The following is a 10,232-nucleotide window of genomic DNA, read 5'->3' on the forward strand; positions in this document are numbered from 1 at the left end:
CACTGGTAGTGTTGCCACATGGAATACAGGACAACCAGTTAAGCTTTAATTTAAGATAAACCACGAATAATTTTTTAGTAGAAGAAAGTATCAAATATTGCACTATTCATTATTTAACTGAAATTAAAATTTAATCGAACGTCTTGAAATATCACTTGCTGTGCCTGGCAGTTCTGCGCAGCAGCCCCCAGATCATTTCTGAAACACATGGAGCTCAGTCTCCCCCAGAGAATTTTGCATTTGCTCTTCTCTCTGCCTGAAGTTCTCTTTCCCTAGCTGTTCACATGCCCCCCTTGCAAACATCAGGTTTTTGTGCAAATGGGACTTCAACATAGGGGTGTCTCTGAGCCCACTTCTCACTGGTGCTGCGAAGCTTTAAGCCTTCATCACCACCTGACATGTTAAATATTTAGCTGTTGTCTGCCTTCCCCTAAGGCTATTGGGAATTCCTTGAGGGTGGGGTTTCTTTGATTCACTGTTGCATTCCCACTACTTAGAACCAGACCTGACATGGAGCAGATAATAAGTTGATATTTACTGAGTGAATACAGAAGTGTTGCACATGGGTTATATCAACTCATGTTCCAAAAAGTCCCTGTGAGACAAACACTGCACCATCAATCGTGTCTCATAGACAAGGGATCCAAGACACAGAAAAGCTAAATAATTCACACAGAAGCTCCCTGAAGCCAATGATGAGGCCAGGTCCAGACCCAGGAGCTGTGCCAGCTTAGCACAGGCAGAGAGGCATCGCAGAGCTGAGGTAACAGGTGTTTCTGCCTTCCACCCATTTCAATTATTTGGGGTTAGAGGAAGGAAAGAGCCACTGACATATCTGAGAGTCTGTATTTGCATCAGACACCTTAATCCCAGAACTGAATTGCACTGCTTGATTTTGCTGACACAATTACTATTCAATACAAAGTGTAGCAAATAACCACTTAAGCACCCATGAAATGGAGAAGTTTACGTGGATGTCTGTACTCACTTTTATTTCTTCTTGAACATCAGGATTACGGAAATTTAAATCAGGTTGCTCTTTCATAAACTGATGAAAATAGCATTGTTTTCGTACCTCATCAAAGTGCCAACTGGAGTTTCCATATACACTTAACTAGCAAACAGAAAATAGCAGATCAGTTCCTTAGCATGGTTTCTATGATGGTATTGCCCACAAAGAAATGATCATTGTCATCGTCAGCCCCATGCAGACTAAGTGCACGCGTCCCCAGAATTTTCCTTCTAGTGAGAGCACTAGATAAACTAATTCCCTAAAATTCCACTTGCTGGCCTAGTGCCCCACAAAAGTGGTTGTGATGTGTTAGTACAGTAGAAACTGTTCACAACAACCACAACATCAAATCAATGCTCTCAATGTAAGGAGCAGACATTTCTATTTTCTTGAAACTTCTGTCCAGGCTCTGGACTCCTGTTTGTGAAGAAAAGCAAATGATGGTCAATTTGGGAGAAAGACACATTCCACTGATCTTTGGAGCTTGAATCCAAATAGAGCGATTATTTAAGTGGTATTTTCAGAAAAATATTAGAATCATTCTATTTAAAATGCTGCTAGCCCTCAGGAATAAAAGAAATCTAGCAACTTCAAGAGGACTTCCCTATAGCTCAGATGGTAAAGAATCTGCCTGCAAGGCAGGAGACCCAGGTTCGATCCCAGGGTCAGAAAGATATCCTGGAGAAGGAAATGGCAATCGACTCCAGTATTCTTGCCTGGGAAATCCCATGGAAAGAGGAGCCTGGGCAGCTACAGTCCATGGGGTAGCAAAGAGTCAGAAATGACTAAGTGACTGAGCACACACACAGTAACTGCAAATGCTGGCACCCAACAGCATTTGACAGGGGTGCTGCTTTCCTCCTTCTAGAAGCTCTCACATCCGTGGCATTTCCAGGAGGAGGAACCTGTGTCAGTTTCCTCGGGGCTCTGTCTTGGGCCATTTGTTCATTTCACATTAAAGAGAACATCTAGACAACATTTATAAACTGAGGGATTTGCATAAATATTTTATTTTTAGTTGAAACACCTAGTCACACTGGGTCCACATTTCCATGGCAACAACTGGCCCAAGCTAAGTAGTAGCTGATGCCTTTTGAGGAAACATTCTCGCCAGCTCACCTCATGGCCCACCTGAATACAAATCAGGATAAGATTTTTACAGCATATATCAGTATACAGAAAGATCAGTTTACAAAATACAAAAAAATAAATAAACTCTGCAAATCTATTTCAAAGGGACCAGCAATCCAACAAAAAATTGGAGAAAGAAACCATTAAACAGATGTTCCACAGAAATGGAAGCTCAAGTGAATAAATGTATGAAAAGATATTCAGCAGCATTATTAATTAGGCAACTAGTACACCAATAATTAGTAATTATATAAATAATCATTAGCAGTTAGAGAAATGTAAAATTAAGACCTCAACGTTGTACCAATTTATGTTCACTCAGTAAAAATTAGGCTAGATACAGTCTTTAGCCCTTTCATTTATTAGCTGTGAACCAGGGCAAGGTGCTTAACATTTCTCTGCCTCAGTCTGCTCATCTGTAAAACAGGAATTAAAGTCCAACCCATAAGATTCTACAATGAATTAAAGAAATTAATGAATATAATCAATATAACACACTCAGAGCCTGGCACACAGTAGTAAGCATTTAGCAAATGTTTGCTAACGCCATCATCATTTTCAAAAGTGGTGGATTGGTAAAAAGGAAAATTGTGTGTTTGCTCACTCAGTTGTGTTCAACTCTTTGCAACCCTGTGGCCTATAGGCTACCAGGTTCCTCTGTCTACAGGATTTCCCAGGCAAGAATACTGAAGCAAGTTGCCATTTCCTTCTCCAGGGGATCTACTCGGCTCAGGGACTGAACCTGCATCTCCTGCTTTGGCAGGTGGATTCTTTAACACTGAGCCACCTGGGAAGAGGTGAAATTGCCAGGACTTGCTAAAGGGCTGTTCACCAGGCTGTGTATATTAGTGCTATTCACATAACCTCGCATACGGGAGGTTGGGGGAAAAGATCATACGGTCAACTTTAGACACACATTGTTTGAGTGCCCTTGGGTCATTTAAAAGCTGATGCCCAGGAGTCAGCCTCTTTTAGTGCTTAGGGAGGTCAAGAGGGAGGCCCTGGAGTGAGGAGAGATGATCCAGAGAAAAAGGGTCTGTAGAAAGCAGGAGAGAAGATGAACTAGAGTACACAGAGGGACTGACCTGGGACAGGAGGAGAGCTGCCAGATAAACCATGAGACATTCAATTCAATCTGAATTTCATATAAGCAATGAATCCGTTTTTAGTGTAAGTGTATTCCAAATATTTTACACTAGAAATTGTTCATTGTTTATCTAAAACATTTCACTGGGCTTTCTCTCAAGCAGGAGAGACAAGGTCTCTGTCCAGAAGAGGTGAACAGGAAGAGGGTGGGAACAGAGGCAGGAGTGTCAGCTTCTGTTCTCCCTTTAAAGCTGGGTTTGCTGATGAGGGTGATGAGATGCGGTGAAGGTGGGTAAGACGTCTGAAGAGGAGAGAGGGCATGTTGATCAGCTGGATTTAGTAAAATTCCCCCAAAAGAGTGGATGGATCAGTTCAGATAGGGACTATGAATATATCCAGAGGCTTGGATGCCAAAGTTCAGGTAAAGAAAAAATGGATGGTTGAGTTCTTTTAGGGCTAGTGTTTTACTGGACAACAGAGTCAAAAAGTCAGAAAGGCAAAAGGGTCTGGAGGGTAGCAAGACAGTTACTATACTAACAAGACATGGGGTCTCAGCTGGACAGAGGGGGAAATAAAGGAAAGAGAGTTTAACGGAGAGCATAGGTTTTAATATGCCAAAACACATCAGCTCTACAGTGAAATGAAAAATCCAAACCCACAGATGATTAGAAGCTTGGGACTTCATTTCTATTTCTTTGGGAAATTTGTTTCTCTTCTCATAAACTATAGCTATCATTCACTTTCCTTTAAAATAGCTTTATAAACAACCAGTTTAATAACTGAAGATCTGCCAATTTTACTTCTGTAAATCAAGCATGTTGGGACTTACCCAGTTGTTGGGTGGTATGGTTGTGCCATTTTCATAGTTACAGTCATGCCAGATATAATAATCAGTATATTTTCCTGTCCGGTTCCGACTCCATTGAAACCAAGCATGTTTATCACTGGTGTGGTTTGGTATGAAATCGATGATTAATTTTAAACCTAGTGAGTGAAAACATTTCAAATGGTAAGATAATATTATTTACATAATATTATATTAGAATAATACAATAGTGAGGAAGAAAATGCTCTAAGCTAAGCATTTGGAGAAATGCTTTCCTTAAACCATCCCAGCCACCTTCCATTCAATTTACCTTTATCATGTATGGCTGCAACCAGATTCTCAAAATCTTTCATTGTTCCAAAAATGGGATCAATTTCTTGGAAATCTTCAACAGCATGTCGGAAATCTTTAAGGGATGATTTATAAAATGAAGTAATCCAAACAGTTTTTATATTTAAAGTTGTGATGTAATCCAATTTATCTTGAATACCTGAAGGCAAAAGTCAAAGCCATGGAAAAGTTTGTTTTTTCAGTTGAATGATTAAAAATAAAACGAATAGGCTTAAGACAGAAATATCTGGGGTTTTTTTGAATTTGGGTAAAATTCAAATAGCAAGGTCTAGTTCTACAACCAACAGCAAATTAGCCTTCTGGCAATAACCTTTGAACTTTAACATCAATGCATAATATTTTAAAAATCTGTCTGTTGTTTGTTCATATTTTATACTTAAAACCAAAACTACACTATTGTTAATTTATTCTACACATGGTTTTCAAGCACCTAATCCAGGCCAGATGCTGGGCTAAGTACCAAGACACAAAGAAGAATAACGTATGCATTCTTGACAGTCACGTGACCTAAGCTGCACTGTCCAGTGTGTGGCCACTTGCCACGTGGCTATCAAGCACTTGCAATGTAACTAGTCTAAACTGAGATGTGGTGCAAATGTAAAACACACACGACATTGAAGACCCAGTATGAAAAGAAAGAATGTAAAATAGCTCATTTATATTTTTATATTGATTATATGTTACAAAGACCCTGATGCTGGTCATTGGAAAAGACCCTGATGCTGGGAAAGATTGAAGGCAGAAGGAGAAGAGGGCAACAGGGAATAAGATGGTTAGATGGCATCACCGACTCAATGGACATGAACTTGGGCAAACTGCAGAGATGATGAGGGACAGGGAAGCCTGGTATGCTGCAGTCCATGGGGTCATGAAGAGCTGGATTCAACTGAGCAATCGAACAACAACAACAATATGTTGAAAAGATAGTCGATATGTTGGATTAAACAAAGTATATTATTCAAATTAAGTTCACTTGTTTCTCTTTTACTTTTTTAATATGGCTGCTAGAAAACTGTCAATTACCTATGTGGTCCACATTCTGTTTCCTTTGGACAGTGCTGAAGTCAAGCATTTATACAGAAAAGAACTTTAGACTTAAATGAGAAGAGACATAGGAATGAAACTCCTGTACGTGGGACCCCGTAGGATAATTAGCAGACAGTTAGTGGGGGGACGTGCTTCTATTTCAGCGTCCTAAACGCAGAGCCCGAGTTTAGTATTCGGTCTGCAGTAACTTCCTGTGGGACCCCTGTCAGAAGTCGCTGAGACCAAAGCAGGAGTCAGGCTGCGTACCTATGTCCTGACTATAGTTCAGTTCCCTTCCGTGGATGGCCGTGAGACCTCCTGGAGTATCAGCAGGCAACAAAAGAATTTTGATTTAATTCAGATTAAAGTCAAAATTTTGATTTATATCAAGAATAAGCACAAAGGAACAGGATGATAAAAACGAAGAGGCCAAATGGACACAGAGTAACAAAGGATCTCCCATGTCCACATTCCAGGGGACAGAAAGCAATAGACTAAACTGAAACCTGGAACTTTTTCTTCAAATTAGAACAAAATCCTCTCAACCTCTAGAAAAAATACCTATTAATTACAGGAAGCAGCCAGTCCTTCAAGGAAAAGTTATGGGAAATGACAAATGTGAGAGATGATTAGAAGTTGCCCTTTGCATGGGGAATTTAGAAAGAGATTACAGAGGGAGGGCCAGGAAGTGGGTAGTATAGTTTAGGGGTATAGGGTTTTGAGCTTTATTCCATCAAATATCACTTTGCAAAGCATTTACTTTGTAAGCAGCAGCAGGTGACAGGATCATGCTAGGGGCTGAGGGGTTGGAAGGAAAGTCACCCAGATATGTTACACCGAAGCACCAGAAGTGTGGCTCCATCCAAAACACTGAAAGAGTTTGGGGAGGGTAGCGCCCCCTCTGACCAGGAGGTTAAACAGATTAATGAAGGAAGTGGGTTTGAACTGCATCTTGAAGGTCAGATAATATTTCAATTAGTTAAGATGAAGGATGGTTTTTAAGAGAAAAATTATATGAGTGTGAAGAAGTCTTTTATTAGTTTACTAAAGAAAGCTGAAGATTTTAGGAATGTGTTTGAAGCATTTTAAAGTTCGACTAAGCTTCCTATACTCTTTTCTTTTTGATGCATAACATAATCACATTTATTTAAGAATGTATTCCAATATCAAAAAGCAAAATTCAGCAATGCAAAACCTCAATTACTTTCGTACCAACCTAATAGTTTTGTGAGGACTCCCTGATGTATTCAGACATTTTTGTGTAAGGTGCAGGCCTTGACCACACAGTCCTGAGAAAAATCTATCCTTATATACTGTATTCTAGAACAACTACAGTCTCAAAGGCTGCAGTTTCTGAGTCTAAGCTGTCCACTAATTGAGGAAGTAGTGGGCGACCTGTTATAGGAAGTATGCAAGGAAAGCCACCTTTTAGAATGCTGGACTGGGGCCTTCTCCGGTAAGCCAGAAGAAGGGGCTGCAGAATGGAGGCCTTTACAGACTCTACAGCAATGAAAAGAGGAATACTAAGCACCAGGAAGGGAGCCAAGCAACTAGCCAAAACCAAACAATTCAGCAAGCTATTACGTATCCGCGTCTAGAGCTATACCAAATGCAGTCATGTGTGCTCAGTTGCTCAGTTGTGTCCAACTCTTTGAGACCCCCCAGACTGTAGCCTATCAGGCTCCTCTGCCCGTGGAATTTTCCAGACAAGAACACTGGAGTGGGTTGTCATTCCCTTCTCTATCCCATACTCTTAAATCATTATTTTGTCTTCTTCAAGCCAAATAGCATTATCGAAAATTATCTTATTAGTTTATTTGTTCCTTATTGCTTCCCTTAACTGGGTAACCATATCAACCAATTTGCCTGGGACACTTTCCAGCGATTGGTTTGTGTCCTCATTTGAGCAATAAATAATAAGGACATCCCACACATAACACACTAGGAAATTATTAGCATAACTTTAAAAATATTTTTTACTTTCTTTATTAAGATGGATATTTCTTAAGTAACCCTTAATTCAACTAACGACCAACCCACACTATACCTTTTCTTCATTTCTCAAGATTTAAGCTTTAAAGACTCAGTCTATACATTTCAAAGATATCACTTAATCTTCTTCTAAAATAATGAATTATGCTTTGCTCGTTAATCAGAATCTCTCTGCCAGATTATCAAACTAGCCACTGTGCACCCTGGAAAAGGGATTCTAAAGATTCTAAACAGTCATTCCGAGATGACAAACTCTAAAGTGCACAGAAGAAGGACACATTTCAGGAGGAAACTTGCTCATGTAGGAAGTTAGATCAGATGACTATGCAAAAATTCCTACTGGGCAATAAACTTAACAGCCCTTTGGGGCTCAAAGGGCTCTAGCAAGTATCCTTTTATCATATGCTAAGAATTGCTGGGTTCTGCTGAGTGGCTTTTTAAAATATCATAAACAAGGAGAAAGGCATCATCAGTCATACTGGGTGGAATGTGCTTATTACCGCACAGCCCAGGCATAATGAGCTTCCAGGATGAAGAGCCCTAAAGGAACCTCATCCCGCCCTGCCCTAAGTCTCAAGGTACGCACCTTTCAGATCTCCATCCCCATCCTTGTTGCTGTCCCTGAAAGACCTTGGGTAGATCTGGTACATGGGTCCCGCCTGCCACCAGTCCAGGCACTTGGGAGAGATGGCAATGATGGCTATGGTGGCCGCAATGAGCAAGAGCACGGAAGCCACGGTGAGCCAGAAGAGCACCTCCCGCGGTATCCGGTAGCGGGCCTGGCCCGAGAACTGAAATAGCACCTCTTTGGGCATCCCAGCGTAGGGCCGGACATCCTTCACGTCGGGCTCCCCGGGGCCGAGGATGTCCACGGTGTTGTGCTGTGGCCCGGCCGCTGGGCTACTTGGGTCCAGGTCAGTCTCCAGGATGTCTTCATTTTGTACAAACCCGTTGTTGGTCTGGCCTTCCTTCGCATTTAATCCAATGGAATCTCTCTTGCTTTTATCCTCAGCCATGTTTCACAATCTTATCCCTGCCGAGTGCCTTCCTGTAGTAACAAAAGAGAGAAGAGAGCTTGCAGAAATGCTTGATCATGTTAATGAGCTTTTCATGGTTTATAAATAAACCTGACTGGACAAAGTTCAGCCAAGGAAGGAAGGGTAAAGGGTAAAGTGGGGTTTTTAAAAAATTCTCCTTACACCCTGTGAGACTGATGTAGCAACAGTCAACCAGATGGAGGGATTCAGATCTGGACTGGAACAGAGGCACAGAGGAGGCGAAATGGGAAGAGGACACAGTGTTCCACTGCAGTTTAAGACCTTACTTGGTTGAGCACACAAATATTCATAGCAGCATTATTCACAACAGTCAAAAGGTGGAAAGAAGCCAAGTGGATGAATGGACAACCCAACTGTGACATATACCTTAAAAAGGAATGAAATTCTAACAGGGGCCACAACATGGATGAACCTTGAAGATATTATGCTAAGTGAAGGAAGCCAGGGACAAAAGGACAGATGTCGTCTGAGTCCACTTATATGAGGTAGGTACATGAATTCACAGAAACAGAGCAGAAGGGTAGATAACGGGAGTTGGAAGAAAGGGGGTCAGGAGCAGCTCTTGTTTAATGAGTATAAAGTTTACATTTTGGATGATGCAGAAGTTCTGGAGGTGCTCATACACCAGTGTAAATGTATTCAATGCCACTGAATTGTACACTTTCAAGTTCTTAAAGTGGTAAATTTTATATTATGTATATTTTACAATAAAAAATAGCTTAAATTTTCTTTCTTGTCAACTAGGTATGAGAAAAAGAAACAGAATTTTGCAAGGGGAAACATGCTTTTCTTTACTTGTTATTTTGAAGGTCTCTTCTACAAATCCAAGAGGAAGAGGATCTGAAGACAGGGGACGACAGCACCTTTGTTCCTGAAACTATTTTATCTCAGTTCAAGCCAACCTGATACATGCCTGCTTGTATGCTCAGTTCGACCCCAGGTGCCTTCAGTCTTGTTTCCTATTTTCAGAAGAGTATGGTTGCCCATTCTTGGAAGCACTTTTCCAAGTGGGGATGGTAGAATGGGGAATTTCATGTCTAGCAAGTTCAAGCGGTTTATTATAGGTAAACAGTTCTTAATACAAGCACTAAAGAGTTGTTTAATCATTGACAAGTATAAAATATAAATTTGCAACCAAGAAGAAACTGCATTAAAAGTGAGGTATGCTTTCCTGGAAGATTATGCAAACCTTAAAAGAATGTGATGATTCATGGCTTCCTTTTAATCAGTGCACATATAATAAACAGCTCTATGACTGTTTTGATCAAATAAGAAGCTTTTTGTTTTAAGTGAGGAAAGTTACATGAATTCCTATTATTACTGTTAATTTGTAGAGTAACTTAGAAGCAGTAATTGGTACAGAGAAATAAGCTGTTTGATTTTGGCTAAGTTATTTTTTTAAAGTGAGTAAATCCCAAAATCTAGCTCATTCAATGCATCCAATAAGTGGCATCTCTCATTATTACTAATTAAGCATATTGTATATTTTTTAACAATTAAAGGAATTTAACTTTTATGTTTCCAAATCACTTTATCTCTCAAACACATAATGGTACTTTTCACCATAGGAGCTAATTGAAAGAATTTTTTTGAACAGTAAAAGCAAGTACAAAGATTTAACTTATTGAAGAAAATTTATTATACAACAAAGCATATAATTGAAGAACATATGACAAATTGGTAAATGCATTGGTAATAAATATGCCAAAGAACTTTGTGTTCTTAAAATTAAAGGTATGTATACATTGTT

At 40.0% G+C, this 10,232-nt stretch overlaps 1 protein-coding gene and 1 long non-coding RNA gene across 2 annotated transcripts in view; one reads left to right on the top strand and one right to left on the bottom strand.

Annotated features, from left to right (window-relative positions):
• The window catches only part of SLC3A1 (solute carrier family 3 member 1), a 33,778-nt gene extending 25,299 nt beyond the window's left edge, over positions 1–8,479 (bottom strand). The window contains exons 1-4 of the mRNA XM_027966884.3: positions 8,011–8,479; positions 4,366–4,545; positions 4,059–4,213; positions 989–1,114 (exon numbers count right to left, since the gene is read on the bottom strand). Of these exons, the coding sequence (XP_027822685.2) occupies positions 989–1,114; positions 4,059–4,213; positions 4,366–4,545; positions 8,011–8,440 (891 nt within the window). The 5' untranslated portion in view covers positions 8,441–8,479. The remainder of the gene's footprint in view (positions 1–988; positions 1,115–4,058; positions 4,214–4,365; positions 4,546–8,010) is intronic.
• A 153-nt stretch (positions 8,480–8,632) lies between these two features.
• On the top strand, positions 8,633–9,998 carry LOC114113607 (uncharacterized). Its single transcript, XR_003588510.2, has 2 exons — positions 8,633–8,967; positions 9,292–9,998. It is a non-coding gene; the product is annotated as an uncharacterized LOC114113607 (long non-coding RNA).
• Positions 9,999–10,232: the final 234 nt, after the last annotated feature.

The sequence above is a fragment of the Ovis aries genome, chromosome 3, assembly GCF_016772045.2.
Source record: "Ovis aries strain OAR_USU_Benz2616 breed Rambouillet chromosome 3, ARS-UI_Ramb_v3.0, whole genome shotgun sequence".
NCBI lineage: Eukaryota > Metazoa > Chordata > Mammalia > Artiodactyla > Bovidae > Ovis > Ovis aries.